At 39.7% G+C, this 17,459-nt stretch overlaps 1 protein-coding gene across 1 annotated transcript in view; it reads left to right on the forward strand.

Moving 5' to 3' along the window:
* LOC124605251 (mediator of RNA polymerase II transcription subunit 1-like) overlaps positions 1–17,459 on the forward strand; it is a 206,499-nt gene that overhangs the window by 54,933 nt on the left and 134,107 nt on the right. Inside the window, exons 5-6 of the mRNA XM_047136808.1 lie at positions 8,157–8,400; positions 8,615–8,816. Of these exons, the coding sequence (XP_046992764.1) occupies positions 8,157–8,400; positions 8,615–8,816 (446 nt within the window). The remainder of the gene's footprint in view (positions 1–8,156; positions 8,401–8,614; positions 8,817–17,459) is intronic.

Below are 17,459 nucleotides of genomic sequence, written 5' to 3' on the forward strand. Positions count from 1 at the left end.
ACCAAGAGATGAATACATTAAGAGTTTTCAGAAGGATGTAGGTTGCAGTAAGTACTGGGAGATGAAGAAGCTTGCACAGGATACAATAGCATGGAGAGCTGCATCAAACCAGTCTCAGGACTGAAGACCACAACAACAACAACCAATCTTTGCGCCACTTTGAAATATTATTAAGATCTGACTGAATGTATGTGCTTCTTCTTTCTGATTGTACTTCATTATAGATAACTGCATTATTTGAAAAAAAGTGGTATGAATATATGTAGTTGTTTCTCAAAATTACTGGCACTATTTCTACATTGCTCATCTTTGTAGTTGTACAAGAATTAAACTGGGGCAGAACTCTTAAATTTTTCTTCGTAAAGGGACATCTTAAAAGCCAAAAATCAGCTTTTCCTACTATAAGTTTTATGCTGTCATTTCACTTTAGGTCTCTCTGTATGGTTACTACTAGGTATTTTACTATTGTTTTTCCAATGATTTTCCACCAATATCTAATTGAACAATAATGGTTATCTTCACTCATTTATGCACAATAAATTACTTTTGTTTACATTCAGGGCCAACTTTGAGTTCATGTACCAAAGCATACTCCTTTATTTTGTTTTATACTTCTCATGCAGAAGTCACTGTTTCTTTTGAAGTTTATTTACAGAGATGGCATATCATAGAAGGCCCCTCCTGTCATTAACTTTTTTAATTGGTACATATCAAGCCATGTGCAAAGCTTGACCAAATACCATACTCTTTTAAACAGTAGCAACTGTTCCTCAAAGACTCCTTCTCACAGCTAAATATTTCAGTTTCCTCCAACTGTGGTGCTACTGCCTCTTTGTTGGATTATTGAATGTGTATATCTTTCTACTTTCTTCCCCTCCCCGTCCCCCATTTTTTTACTTACGTACTTTTTATTGCTGCAACAGCTTCTTAGTCACTTATAGCTGTTTCAATGTGGACGTACCAGAGAGGTGATGTCTATTCATTGCCATTACAACCAATATATTTACATCATGAGTGCACTGTTGTCAGCAGTTCTCAGGAAAGGAATTTAGTATTGTTTCACAGGATGTCTTTGTCACACTCACCAGTTACAAAACTTCTGGAACATTGTTCTAGGAAAACAGCGATCTCAGATGTACCAATAAAATTTGCTAAAAACTATCTTGATGGCATAAATATTTTATTTAAATGGGTGACCGGTTTCGATCTGTTGTACTTGAATCATATTCAGATCTTGCTGTCCATGATGGTGACAGGATCTGTGCTGGCTGAGCGGATTGCTCTAGCCCAGCTCCGGTTACCATCATGGAGTACGAGGCCTGAAGATGACCGAAGTACAATGGATCAGAACTGGTCACCAGTTTAAATAAAATATTCAAGCAATCAAGATTGTTTTTAGCAAATTTTACTATTGTAATTATTGTTGTTGGATTAAAATCTCCACATATTATGACACTATGTACACTTGTCAGCCGAGGTTTTCTTTGAAGTCTTTGGCTTCATCTCAGAGTCAGACTTGTGGTTGATAGTATGACCCAATTTTAAGTTTATGCCCAACCTTAATAATGAATATTGCCCAAATAGTCCCTTATGTAGCTTCAATTGAATCTCTGTGGATTTCAATTTCTATTTTGCTGTGGCAAATACACCACCTCCAGTTCCCATTAGCTCAGCTACACTCCTGGAAATGGAAAACAGAACACATTGACACCGATGTGTCAGACCCACCATACTTGCTCCGGACACTGCGAGAGGGCTGTACAAGCAATGATCACACGCACGGCACAGCGGACACACCAGGAACCGCGGTGTTGGCCGTCGAATGGCGCTAGCTGCGCAGCATTTGTGCACCGCCGCCGTCAGTGTCAGCCAGTTTGCTGTGGCATACGGAGCTCCATCGCAGTCTTTAACACTGGTAGCATGCCGCGACAGCGTGGACGTGAACCGTATGTGCAGTTGACGGACTTTGAGCGAGGGCGTATAGTGGGCATGCGGGAGGCCGGGTGGACGTACCGCCGAATTGCTCAACACGTGGGGCGTGAGGTCTCCACAGTACATCGATGTTGTCGCCAGTGGTCGGCGGAAGGTGCACGTGCCCGTCGACCTGGGACCGGACCGCAGCGACGCACGGATGCACGCCAAGACCGTAGGATCCTACGCAGTGCCGTAGGGGACCGCACCACCACTTTCCAGCAAATTAGGGACACTGTTGCTCCTAGGGTAACGGCGAGGACCATTCGCAACCGTCTCCATGAAGCTGGGCTACGGTCCCGCACACCGTTAGGCCGTCTTCCGCTCACGCCCCAACATCGTGCAGCCCGCCTCCAGTGGTGTCGCGACAGGCGTGAATGGAGGGACGAATGGAGACGTGTCGTCTTCAGCGATGAGAGTCGCTTCTGCCTTGGTGCCAATGATGGTCGTATGCGTGTTTGGCGCCGTGCAGGTGAGCGCCACAATCAGGACTTCATACGACCGAGGAACACAGGGCCAACACCCGGCATCATGGTGTGGGGAGCGATCTCCTACACTGGCCGTACACCACTGGTGATCGTCGAGGGGACACTGAATAGTGCACGGTACATCCAAACCGTCATCGAACCCATCGTTCTACCATTCCTAGACCGGCAAGGGAACTTGCTGTTCCAACAGGACAATGCACGTCCGCATATATCCCGTGCCACCCAACGTGCTCTAGAAGGTGTAAGTCAACTACCTTGGCCAGCAAGATCTCCGGATCTGTCCCCCATTGAGCATGTTTGGGACTGGATGAAGCGTCGTCTCACACGGTCTGCACGTCCAGCACGAACGCTGGTCCAACTGAGGCGCCAGGTGGAAATGGCATGGCAAGCCGTTCCACAGGACTACATCCAGCATCTCTACGATCGTCTCCATGGGAGAATAGCACCCTGCATTGCTGCGAAAGGTGGATATACACTGTACTAGTGCCGACATTGTGCATGCTCTGTTGCCTGTGTCTATGTGCCTGCGGTTCTGTCAGTGTGATCATGTGATGTATCTGACCCCAGGAATGTGTCAATAAAGTTTCCCCTTCCTGGGACAATGAATTCACAGTGTTCTTATTTCAATTTCCAGGAGTGTATTATCGATATGCACATGGATTTACCCCAGAATTCTCACTGCTGTTTGTTTCACTTTATAGCCAGCTTTTTGCACCTGATATAATGCGAGTTTCACTGCTTCTTAGGAGTACTTCAAACTCTTACCACTATGTTGCAAATGGTTCAGAAGTTGATCATATGGATTTTAATAATCACATCTGCTGGGTAATACCTTTGGATCTTATGTTAATACTTTGAAGTCTTCTATGGGTATCGATATTTGCACTAGATGGAGAGTCGTTTAAAAAACAAGAAACTTGTGTGCACCCACACATATAGCTTGCTGGCTAGCAGCCTCTGATGTGTAGTGCAGCTCTGGCCCATATAGTATTTGGTCTGTATTGCACACATGGCCTATTTAGGAAGACCATACAGTTCTCGACCTGGTGTTGCAGGTCTAGGAAATTGGAGCTTACCTTGCCATTGAATCTTTGAAGTCTCTGGTTCAGCATATTCCACTCAACTTAGAGACAGTGGGTTATGCTAAGTTCTGCAGATTGTGAGCAAGGCTGGTCCTCTCAACCTTCTCTGCCATTTGCTGGAATGATCCAAGCATGATTCAGAATTGAGATGACAGGCATTGTTCCTTCCAAAATCTGCTACAATCTGCAGTTTGTTGCTCCCTGTTCCCTAAGTACCTACCGGAAGAACATAAACGTGTTGAATGAGACCACCACACACACACTGACTAGGAGAGATCTACTTTTTGAAATCACCTGTACGATTGTGAAGGTTAGGTTCCTAGTTATCACACTCTGGAGCCATTCATGGAAGTGGGCCGTTGTTTGCGTGTGTTCGATGGAAAAGTGTTTGGTGTGATGCTCTGGAGTGTAGAAGCTTAAATGTAGTAGTGTTGTGCAGAGTGGCAGTGTAGGGTAGTACTTGTGATGCATTCCTGACATGCAGGTGGATTAGGGTTCAGATCTCAAGCATTTTGAAATTTTTTATTTTTAAATCTTTATTGAATTTACTTTGATTATTTTTATTCAGGTAATCGGTTTAATTGTAATTATGTTATTTCTGATCATTTCTCACTTTTTTCAATCATCATATTAACTTTTTCATTGGGTAATTTTTTCTTCCTGTCATTCTTTTTTCATTTGAGATCATTGTCCAAGTGATTTTAATTATTCTTAAACTTCTATTTAATTTCTTCCATTGTATCACTTTATATTTCTGTCCAAGTTCTTGTATTAATCATTTCTGTTCCTCAGTTTGTTTGAATTTCATTTTATTTATGATCCCTTCTTTCGTTTAAATCTTCATCTGTGCTATTTTATCCATAGGGCAACAAGAATTCAGGTTTTAATGTTTCTGTGACAATTACCATAAAAAAGTACATCTTGTAACAAAACATACATTTTTTACACCATTGCACAGAGCTAGATGATTTCATTTTTCAGTTTTTTAATCAATGGATTGGCATTTTCATACATTTAAATATTATGATGTAAAAATTAAAATCATATGCACAAGGATTCCGGATGAATAGAGAATGACAGGAAGAAAAAATAAGAGCAAATAAAAATGTTAGTGTGATGATGAAAATGATTCAGCAGAGGAGTAAAAATTAAAAAAAAAATACATTTAAACCAATTAATCAAACAACAATTACTATCAAAAACATTTTGATAAAGATGTAAACATAAAAAAATTCACAGCACCTGATGAGATTTGAACACACAACCTTCTGCACCTCAGGGATATATCTTAACCACTAATCTATGCCACTGCTGTGCGCAACGCTATTATATTAAAGCCTCTACATCATCATGTGAAATTATATTTCTCTGATTACTTGTGAATGAGGACTCACTTTGATGAATGGTTGTAGTATGTGATACCTGAGACCCTACCTTGCACCACTGTATAGATGGTTTCAAAAAGTCAATCCCATCCCTGGGGACCTTCCCATGTGAGTGAGTGCTCCTTCCTATCCCTTGCTGCCATTTTCCTAATAGTTACCAGTATTCCAGGTACTTCTGAATTGCTGACAGTTGACAGATTTGTGCCCATTTTATGTTTGCTTTCTCTCTGACTTGGTACAGCACATTTCTTAACAGATGAAGTGAGTTTAACAGCCTCAGTTTCAGTTTCATTGGAAGACAAAATATCAAATGTGTTACTTAGGGTGAGGGTGTGACACCCTAAGCTCGTCTTGGTCCCTGCATCTTGCCTCTTGCGTCACCTGTAGACGCTCCGTAGACCTCCCACTAACACGCCAGTCACATTCAAGTTGATGAGTGGTGACAGGCCCTGTACTTCCTATAGAGGAGACAGTACGCATCGAAGAGAATAGTACATGAGGTACCATCGATATCTCTAGTACATGACTCAAGGTAGCTCTCCCAACGCAGACATTCGTAGCAATTCCGAATTACTTGACAGCAGTAAGGGCAGTTGTCATCTCATCATAAACAGCAACAACTCATCCTGTGTTAGGAAATAACGTTAACAGTGGGCTGCGTTGTGACTGGTGCAGTGTTTTTCAGAATAATTTTCAGCTACATGTTTTGTTTTTTGTTAAATTCCTGGCTCTACTACACTATAGTGATTATAAGTTCATTTTAAGAACTGAATCATTGAACTTCCTACAAAGTGATTTCTATTATGACAAGAGATAAACCTGAGATAAAATCTACTGACTGCATGAAACTGCTTGGAACTTTGAAGTTCTGTTTTGTAGTAGGTATGCTCTCTAATAAACTCAAGTGACGGACTTGAAAATAGTTTAAGTTTTCAGAAAACCTAGACAATATATGCTGCTCTTGATGGGGAAAATGTATATAACATATCAGTTGTAATTTGTACAGAATATACTATCAGAACAGAGCAGTCAACTTTTAATTAATGTGTTTATGTCACGACCATAATCTTTCAAACAACTTCAAAAGGGGTAGATTTTGGGAAAGTCACCCAGAACAGCATGTCAGGGGAGACTTACCGTAAGTCTCTCTCACACACACATGACCAATGTCTCTGGCTGCCAAGTCCAGACCGTTGTAGATCAGCATGCTGATTTTTGTACGTTGTTGTCCAACAGCAGTCCAAGACATAAGTAGTTGTGAATTGACTATGTGGAATGGGCAGACAAACATCTTTGAAGATGATGAAAATTTCTGGTTGCTATTAGTTGATATAGAGTGAAATTTTCCAAGTGTATTGTGACAGGTCATAGATAGAGGTGACTGCAAACACGGACTTTAAGTCTACACTACATTGCTGATGTACGAGGCGTGATTGGAAAGTTTTAAGAATGGATCCGCTACTGCTTACTGGTTTGGCGGGCAGGTACATGGTGGGTGGGGAATGAGTCATTGCCTTGCCCTTGAACACACTCTGTGTTTCCCTTATTCAGTTTGTTGTAGCAGCTGGTTGAGTGCAGGTCTGTTAGGGCTTGTTGCCGGATTCTGTCTGTGTAAAAATGGAGTTTGTTTGAAATTTTATTTTAAAACCAGAAATCAGCTTTTGAGACTTCCGAACTATTAAAAACAGCTTTTAGAGATAATTATATGAGCCGGTCAGATGTTTTTGTCTGGTTCAACAGGTTTAAAAATGGCCACAAATCATTTGAAGATAATCCACAGCCCAGCCGTCCTTCCACCTCAGAAACAAATGAAAGTGTTGTGAAAGTTCACGACTTAGTGCGCTCTAATCGTAGACTTACAATTAGGGAGATGGCTGATGAACTTAAGTTTCTATGCAGTTCAGTTAATTTTAACAGAAGATCTGAACATGCATCAAGTGTCCGCAGAATTCATTCCAAAAGTGTTGTCAAGTGACCAGGGACAATATCGATTTGAACTGTGTCAAGAACTGATTAATCAGACTAAAAATGACCCAGATTCGTTAAATTGGGTAATTGCAGGTGACAAATCATAGGTATATGGATATGATCCTGAAACCAAAGTGCAGTCTTCTCAGTGGAAGACTCCAGGTTCACCACAACCGAAAAAAGCATGGCAAAGTCGGTCTAAGGTGAAGACAATGTTGGTGATTTTTTTTTTATTTTACCAGTATTATGCATCATGAATTTACCCCTGGAGGACAGACAATTGACTAGGAGTACTACTAACGTGTCCTTGAGCATTTATGCGAAAAGGTGCAGAAGAAAAGGCCTGAGTTGTGGAAAGACAGGAGTTGGTGCTACACCGTGACAATGCTCCGGCTCATCGTGCACTCTCCATCGTTGAATTTTTGACCCAATTCAAAATTCCTCTGCTTCCACAACTGCCACATTCCCCTGATTTTGCCCCTGCAGACATCTACCTGTTTCCTAAACTAAAATTTTCACTGAAAGGGAAGCGGTTTGACTCGATTGAAGACATCCAGGCAAATACGGAGAGTGTCCTTGACACACTTCAGGTAAAATAATTTGCAGGAATGTTTCCAAAAGTGGAAACACCATTGGAATAGGTGTGTTCAGTCTGAAGGGAACTATTTTGAAGGAGATGCATCACAGTAGCATGTAAGTACCACCATTGTTCAATTACAAGCCTATTGTTAAAACTTTCCAATCATACTTTGTATGTGGTTGTGATCCGACCAGTGGCTTCATGCCTGTAGGCCTCTTGGCACATTGTCTGTGTGTGTGTGTGTGTGTGTGTGTGTGTGTGTAGTTGGGTGGGTTATTAATTGTGCACACGCATAGGAGGGGAGGGGGTGGGGGGGGGGGGGGGCGATCAAGCCACATTGAAGTCTACCATTTGCAACACCAAGCTGCAATTGATACTCATGCTTAAGAGATCACTGTTGTAAAGTTATGGTTAGCATCATTGTGAGTGTGAACATACGGAGTTATCACCACAGCATTCTTACCTTATGAATATTGTGATTGATATTCTTCATCTTTCAAATGTTTTGATTTTAACAGGCAATATGTGGTAAAAAATTACCCTATATTATGCTGTATTTGGTACATATTTCTGCCATACTTTAGTAAAAGTTTCAGATAAGAGCCTTTCATTAGTTTCATTTGCACAGATACTTCTTAACATTATTTTGTTTGGGTATATAACTAAAACATTTTTCTTTCAGAGTTGTGAAGAACTAGTTTTATGCCTATCCCGCGGTGATTTTGCCGACTTCACAGCACAGCTAGAAGGACTAGCATCGATTTACCAATTAAATGCAGAGAAAAAAGTTAAATGTAAGGCATTCAGTGCCCTTCAGGGTCTTGAAGCAGATCTTGGAGCATTGGCACAATTACAGAACTTTATCAAGGAACCATTCAACTTAGTGCATAAATCTCCAGTTGGTATATTGCAGAAAAGGAGAGGAGGTACTCTCAATCTTGTTTATATTTTTGATGTGGTTTTATACTTTTTTTAATGGTTGTACTTGATTACTCTTGTTTTTCATTTACTAGAATAAAATAAAAATGATTGACTGCAAATACAAAGCAGTATTTCAAAAGCATTACTTAATGATAGGATTTTTATGCCCTTGTGATAAATTGAAATGTGCAGTTCTTCAAAGACTCTGTAACTTTTCAGGCCACGCAATGCGCCTTACCTACTTAGTTCCTCCTTATGAGCTCTTGGATCCAGAAAAGCACACTATGCATCCACTGACAGCAGAGGAGGTCATAAACAAAGGATTGGGTTTTAGTGTGACTGTTTGTGTGGAGGGCTCAGCAACACACAAATTACAGACTGCACCTCTTATCTCTATCAATAGGAGCCCCGGAGGCAAGAGGTCTGTTAACAAATAATAATCTGTGAATAATTTATTAATGTTTGAATGGAATAGAAGGTTTATTAGTTAATAGTGTAAAAAAAACCACATGATGTTTAAGAGTGTACATTAGTTAAATGATTTTGGGGGAATATTGCCTTTTACATTATTGAGTTCAGCTGTTGACAACTGGAAATAGATAAAAACTGCCAGTATCCATACCTTTCCAAGTTTCTGTATTGACTGTTATAATTAAGAGTTATATGTTCCTCTTTCGCTATCTGCAGTCAGTATTTTTCTATACCTGAGCATTGTCTATGCAAGATTGTGTGCCAACTAGCTCCGTAGATGATGAAGAGATTGAAGAAATGTACAGTAAGATAAAAGAAATTAATTAGTGTATATAAATTAATTAAATTAATTTGTCCTGTTAATTGATGTCACTACTCAGTATACCCAAAATGTCTTGTGTAGAACTTGTTGTTGTTGTTGTTGTTGTTGTTGTTGTGGTCTTCAGTCCTGAGACTGGTTTGATGCAGCTCTCCATGCTACTCTATCCTGTGCAAGCCTCTTCATCTCCCAGTACCTACTGCAACCTACATCCTTCTGAATGTGTTTAGTGTATTCATCTCTTGGTCTCCCTCTACGATTTTTACCCTCCACGCTGCCCTGCAATACTAAATTGGTGATCCCTTGATGCCTCAGAACATGTCCTACCAACCGATCCCTTCTTCTAGTTAAGTTGTGCCACAAACTTATCTTCTCCCCAGTCCTATTCAATACCTTCTCATTAGTTATGTGATCTACCCATCTAATCTTCAACATTCTTCTGTAGCACCACATTTCGAAAGCTTCTATTCTCTTCTTGTCCAAACTATTTATTGTCCATGTTTCACTTCCATACATGGCTACGCTCCATACAAATACTTTCAGAAACGACTTCCTGACAATTAAATCTATACTCGATGTTAACAAATTTCTCTTGTTCAGAAACGCTTTCCTTGCCATTGCCAGTCTAGATTTTATATCCTCTCTGCTTCGACCATCATCAGTTATTTTGCTCCCCAAATAGAAAAACTCCTTTACTACTTTAAGTGTCTCATTTCCTAATCTAATTCCCTCAGCATCACCCGATTTAATTTGACTACATTCCATTATCCTCGTTTTGCTTTTGTTGATGTTCATCTTATACCCTCCTTTCATGACACTGTCCATTCCGTTCAACTGCTCTTGCAAGTCCTTTGCTGTCTCTGACAGAATTACAATGTCATCGGCAAACCTCAAAGTTTTTATTTCTTCTCCCTGGATTTTAATATGTACTCCAATTTTTTTTTCTCCTTTTTTTTCCTCCTGCTCAATAGACGGATTGAATAACATCGGGGATAGGCTACAACCCTGTCTCAGTCCCTTCTCAACCACTGCTTGTGTTTCATGCCCCTCAACTCTTATAACTGCCATCTGGTTTCTGTACAAATTGTAAATACCCTTTCGCTCCCTGTATTTTACCCCTGCCACCTTTAGAATTTGAAAGAGAGTATTCCAGTCAACATTATCAAAAGCTTTCTCTAAGTCTACAAATGCTAGAAATGTAGGTTTGCCTTCCCTTAATCTTTCTTCTAAGATAAGTCGTAGGGTCAGTATTGCCACACATGTTCCAACATTTCTACGGAATCCAAACCGATCTTCCCCGAGGTCCGCTTCTACCAGTTTTTCCATTTGTCTGTAAATAATTCGCGTTAATATTTTGCAGCTGTGACTTATTAAACTGATAGTTCGGTAATTTTTACATCTGTCAACACCTGCTTTCTTCTTGAAGTTTGAGGGTATTTCGCCTGTCTCATACATCTTACTCACCAGATGGTAGAGTTTTGTCAGGACTGGCTCTCCCAAGGCCGTCAGTAGTTCTAATGGAATTTTTTCGACTCCCGGGGCCTTGTTTCGACTCAGGTCTTTCAGTGCTCTGTCAAACTCTTCACACAGTATCGTATCTCCCATTTCATCTTCATCTACATTCTTCTCCATTTCCATAATATTGTCCTCAAGTACATTGCCCTTGTATAGGCCCTCTATATACTCCTTCCACCTTTCTGCTTTCCCCTCTTTGCTTAGAACTGAGTTTCCGTCTGAGCTCTTGATATTCATACAAGTGGTTCTCTTTTCTCCAAAGGTCTCTTTAATTTTCCTGTAGGCAGTATCTATCTTACCCCTAGTGAGATAAACCTCTACATCCTTACATTTGTCTTCTAGCCATCTCAGCTTAGCCATTTTGCACTTCCTGTCGATCTCGTTTTTGAGATGTTTGTATTCCTTTTTGCCTGCTTCATTTACTGCATTTTTATATTTTCTCCTTTCATCAATTAAATTCAGTATTTCTTCTGTTACCCAAGGATTTCTACTAGCCCTCGTATTTTCACCTACTAGGTCCTCTGCTGCCTTCACTACTTCATCTCACAAAGCTACCCATTCTTCTTCTACTGTATTTCTTTCCCCCATTCCTGTCAACTGTTCCCCTATGCTCTCCCTGAAACTCTGTACGACCTCTGGTTCTTTCAGTTTATCCAGGTCCCACTCCTTAAATTCCCACCTTTTTGCAGTTTCTTCAGTTTTAATCTACAGTTCATAACCAATAGATTGTGATCAGAGTCCACATATGCCCCTGGAAATGTCTTACAATTTAAAACCTGGTTCCTAAATCTCTGTCTCAACATTATGTAATCTATCTTAAACCTGTCAGTGTCTCCTGGCTTCTTCCATTTATACAACCTTCTTTTAAGCTAACAGTTGGTTCAAGAATCATAAAAGAAGGTGTAGAACTTACTGTACTGGAATTTATTGCATATGATAATACCTGAGATGTATCCAATGCCAATTAATGACATGAGAGTTGTATTTACTTGAATTGTTTTTAACTGTATCTCTATTGATGATGGTCTAAGACAGAATCTGGTTGATGCTTAAGGTTTTCTATAAAACAGCTAATGGTCAAATATGCAATTCATGAATTGCTTGACAGCTGTTAATAATTATCTAACAAAAATGTTTATGATGAATTTCATTAGCAAATACATGTATTGTGATGGCACAGTTAAAGTGCCTAGCTCCTTGAAGAGGTACCTACATGACATTCATTGGTAAACACCACATAATAGTCTTACTGCCCGCTTTTGTCCAATTTATACTTTCTTTGTAAGTGATGATTTGAGCTACCCCAGAAAATTGTTTTGTATGACATTATTAAATGGAAATATGCGGAATGTGTCAGGAGGTTGATACGTTTGTTTCATAAAATTTGCCTTACAGACTGCTGTTAGTTTTCCTGATCTCCTGTTCTGTCATTAACATTGGTATTACGTTTTCATGGCTGCCTGGAAGGTTGTTCTGCCCATTCAGCTGATTGCTGATGTTGATATCAGCATTTATTTTCCTGTCATAATACTTATTTTCAGCAGAAACCCTTCATCCTCTGTACTTTCCTGAAGAATTGTGTTGTCTTTACATTCCTATTTTGTTCACATCTTCCTCAACCGTGTTGTCATTTTGCCTAATAGGAGGCCTGTATTCCCTACTTCTTCCTTCATTAGATGTTATACACTTTCCAGATAAATGACAAACTTATTGATGTCATTCGCTGCTGGGGAAATTGTTTTATTTCTTCAGTATAAAGACAATATATTCTCTGTTCCCATGATAATCTGTTCATTTTCCAAGTTAGTGCTCAAATAGTACAAAGTTGTTTCCCACTTCTGCTCAAATCTCCTACTCTTAATTGAATCTTTCTTTGGATTGTAGCCATCTCTGCCTTCTCACCATCCATTGTTCCAGACTTTGCATGGCCAGTCATTGTCATGCCACTGGGGCATTGCTCATTCTCTTCAGTAGTTCAGGCCCCGTTATTCCTATTACTATCTGGGCCTCCCAGTTGACCTCTTTCTTCTACATGTTTAATTATCTTGCTTTCTCTTCTTTCTCAGTCATAAGACCATATGACATATCTCCACATCACCCATGTGCTCCGCTTAGTAGCTATCTTACCAATGTTTTTTCACCCACTGGCATGTCCAGATATCTGTTTAATTCTAGTGACTTTTCCAATATGCCAACTAGTGGCCCATACATCACTCTACTGTATGTTCATAGCTGCAGTTCATCCTTGACATTCTTGCATTTCCTGTGACCAGTATTTCTCTGTGAAAGTTTTTTCAAAGTTGTTGTACATCATCATGTCTAAATTCAGGGAATCTGCCTAGTTGGCTATGCCTTCTTCCCTCTGCCTTGTTGGCAATTTTTTAAATGTCTGTACATTCTTCAGGCATCAATCTTTTAAGCCTGCACAAAATTACCATTGGGTGTGGTCTTCTCCCAGTCAAAATCTGTTGCAATCCTTGTTGAAAGCATGTACTTTCTCCAAACGAGTCAATACTATGTTATTTATTTCTTTGTTGAGGTTTCTAGCTTCTTTCTTTTAGGTGTCTATTACAAAGTTACCAGAGTTATTATTGTTCATTGTCACAATACCAGCAATCATTATTAATTCTGTTTTGGTCTTAGCAACTTCTGCCTCACTTCTTTCACTAATCTGTTTTCTTTTTTGCTACTTTGTTTTTTCCTTGTGTCATAAAGAGATTAGCTGCATGCAGAGCTGCCTATAATTCTTGGCACAACCTGTTGCAACTGCTGCAGCCTGCAGTATTCTTAGTTCATAAACGTAAACTCATTCCTTGCATTCTCTGATTACTCACTCAACTTAACAATGAATTCTGCTTACTAAGTCTGTATTTGTCTCATTTCAGCAGTGTTTACCTCTTACCTTTTTGTCAAGGTGTCTAGTCATTAGTGTTGCTGTCTCCAGTACATGTCTGTGTAGGTTCTCATTCTGTCTTATTTCCTTTATCTTGTAAATCATCTTGACATGAATTCGACACTGGTGAACTACTGTCTTTCACTTCCCCCGTCTCATTCCTGAAACAAGATTCTGTTGCACCAGTTCCCAACATTTCTGCAGAGGATCTGCATCCCTTTCTCTTAGCCATTACACTTTCAGGTTGCCAGCTTGTGTAAATTAAAATTACTTTCAGTACCTATCTTGAAATTTTTCTCCATGATTTCTACTATTTTAAGTTCATTACACTGATTCTCACTTTCTGACGTAGTACATTAGTTTATTCACAACTCACTTGCAAAATGAACTTCTACCTGACACTGTCTACAGCAGCAGTGACACATGCAGCTGACTATGCCAGTAAAGTTGGTTAGTGAACATAGCTTGCTGCGTTGCTTGATGACGGTGTTCACTGTTTCACATATATGACACTTCTGCACATGTCAGCAATCATCAGTATTTGCGTACACATTACGTACCCTATTGTTGCCTTGCATAGTTTGGTAATTTCTCTTCTGTGCTTATTAGACCTGGAAATTGTGTCATGACATGGTACACCACTTGTAATATCTCCCCCCGTAAGTTTGAGAAATCTGACATAGATCCTAATGGTCAGTTACGGGTCTCTGAGTGAGAGACTTCCGTCAGGCATGATCACGCAGAACACTAAACTGCAGTTTAATTTTACATGATGTGGATGTTATCGTATACAACAAAATTGATCACGGATTTAAGGTACGTTTGATATAGAAGATGACATCCTTTACTTGCTTTATTCAACTGTAAACAATGTAAAACATGCCTAACTGCACCACACTCATTCTTTTTATGATGCAGACAAAATTTAAAGTTCATGCACTCCAAAAAAGCCATGCACAAGTCCATATTACTATTCTAGTGGAATATTTCCCTCAGTGCCCTTCTTTAAAATTCAACTTTGCTTATTTCTGGCTTGCAGCTCTTTCATTGCATATTTACCTAATGAGTCAGCCCCACTACTGCTCTTACAGGCTCTGTACTAACATGCATTGTCGCCACAACATGACAGTGCTCACTTTGCCAGAAAAGGCAGAAGCCTACATCAAGTTCTAGAAGCTAACGCTTGCCAACCAACTCCTGCTTTTACCTGGCTCACTTTCAAGGATATAGATCATGATAGCCTTACAGATTTGACACTGAACCCATATCCATTCACAACATGATTTCACATGCTTAGCCACTGCTGATCTAATCCTTATTTTTACAATTACATATTATGCTTAGCTCTATTTCTCAAACACTGTTTATAACCAATGGTACATGTACTGTAATTTGAGAATGCAACAATGTATGTACATTCATTTCTTGTTGTATGTGGATTTTATTTTATTGGTAAGTGCTGCTTATTTACACTGAGACAAGGTAGCATAAGTCTTCTGTTTTATTTATGATAGTGGTCCTTAATCTTTTCCTCAGCTAGATAATGAACTTCCATGTTTTATGAGTATTTACTGGGTTCATCTGGGCTTGGAATTTTTCTGTGAGTGATGCTGTACATGAACAGTTAATATGTGTAAGTGTGTTGAGAGCGATGAACAGTTCACAAATTTTGAGTGAGAATTAGAGTTGCCTTGTAAACTGGTTGCTGCTGAAGAGACTGGAATAATTAGTGCCAACAGTAAACTCATGTTAGTAAATAAACAATAAAAGTTAAGCATATTCATTGTTGCGTAGCTCTCTTGTTATAGAATGACACCAACAAGGAAATTATATACATGTGATCATCTTAAAAGGGAATCATTTTGGAGTGGTGTGCAATTGGTCGATAGATGCTATCTAAGAAGCCAAAATTGGTCAGTTGGATGCAAAAATTACAGATTCAGAAATAAATGAGTTTGTTGTTGTTGTGGTCTTCAGTCCTGAGACTGGTTTGATGCAGCTCTCCATGCTACTCTATCCTGTGCAAGCTTCTTCATCTCCCAGTAGCTACTGCAACCTACATCCTTCTGAATCTGCTTAGTGTATTCATCTCTTGGTCTCCCTCTACGATTTTTACCCTCCACGCTGCCCTCCAATGCTAAATTTGTGATCCCTTGATGCCTCGGAACATGTCCTACCAACCGATCCCTTCTTCTAGTCAAGTTGTGCCACAAACTTCTCTTCTCCCCAATCCTATTCAGTACCTCCTCATTAGTTACGTGATCTACCCACCTTATCTTCAGCATTCTTCTGTAGCACCACATTTCGAAAGCTTCTATTCTCTTCTTGTCCAAACTAGTTATCGTCCATGTTTCACTTCCATACATGGCTACACTCCATACAAATACTTTCAGAAACGACTTCCTGACACTTAAATCTATACTTGATGTTAACAAATTTCTCTTGTTCAGAAACGCTTTCCTTGCCATTGCCAGTCTAGATTTTATATCCTCTCTACTTCGACCATCATCAGTTATTTTACTCCCTAAATAGCAAAACTCCTTTACTACTTTAAGTGTCTCATTTCCTAATCTAATTCCCTCAGCATCACCAGATTTAATTTGACTACATTCCATTATCCTCGTTTTGCTTTTGTTGATGTTCATCTTATATCCTCCTTTCAAGACACTGTCCATTCCGTTCAACTGCTGTTCCAAGTCCTTTGCTGTCTTTGATAGAATTACAATGTCATCGGCAAACCTCAAAGTTTTTACTTCTTCTCCATGAATTTTAATACCTACTCCGAATTTTTCTTTTGTTTCCTTTACTGCTTGCTCAATATAAAGATTGAATAACATCGGGGAGAGGCTAACACCCTGTGTCACTCCTTTCCCAACCACTGCTTCCCTTCCATGCCCCTCGACTCTTATAACTGCCATCTGGTTTCTGTACAAATTGTAAATAGCCTTCCGCTCCCTGTATTTTACCCCTGCCACCTTCAGAATTTGAAAGAGAGTATTCCAGTTAACATTGTCAAAAGCTTTCTCTAAGTCTACAAATGCTAGAAACATAGGTTTGCCTTTTCTTAATCTTTCTTCTAAGATAAGTCGTAAGGTTAGTATTGCCTCACATGTTCCAACATTTCTACGGAATCCAAACTGATCTTCCCCGAGGTCCGCTTCTACCAGTTTTTCCATTCGTCTGTAAAGAATTCGCGTTAGTATTTTGCAACTGTGACTTATTAAACTGATAGTTCGGTAATTTTCATATCTATCAACACCTGATTTCTTTGGGATTGGAATTATTATATTCTTCTTAAAGTCTGAGGGTATTTCGCCTGTTTCATACATCTTGCTCACCAGATGGTAGAGTTTTGTAGGACTGGCTCTCCCAAGGCTGTCAGTAGTTCCAATGGAATGTTGTCTACTCCTGGGGCCTTGTTTCGACTCAGGTCTTGCAGTGCTCTGTCAAACTCTTCACGCAGTATCTTATCTCCCATTTCGTCTTCATCTACATTCTCTTCCATTTCCATAATATTGTCCTCAAGTACATCGCCCTTGTATAAACCCTCTATATACTCCTTCCACCTTTCTGCTTTCCCTTCTTTGCTTAGAACTGGGTTGCCATCTGAGCTCTTGATATTCATACAAGTGGTTCTCTTCTCTCCAAAGGTCTCTTTAATTTTCCTGTAGGCAGTTTCTATCTTACCCCTAGTGAGACAGGCCTGTACATCCTTACATTTGTCCTCTAGCCATCCCTGCTTAGCCATTTTGCACTTCCTGTCGATCTCATTTTTGAGACGTTTGTATTCCTTTTTGCCTGCTTCATTTACTGCATTTTTATATTTTCTCCTTTCATCAATTAAATTCAATATTTCTTCTGTTACC

Source organism: Schistocerca americana, chromosome 3 (assembly GCF_021461395.2).
Source record: "Schistocerca americana isolate TAMUIC-IGC-003095 chromosome 3, iqSchAmer2.1, whole genome shotgun sequence".
NCBI lineage: Eukaryota > Metazoa > Arthropoda > Insecta > Orthoptera > Acrididae > Schistocerca > Schistocerca americana.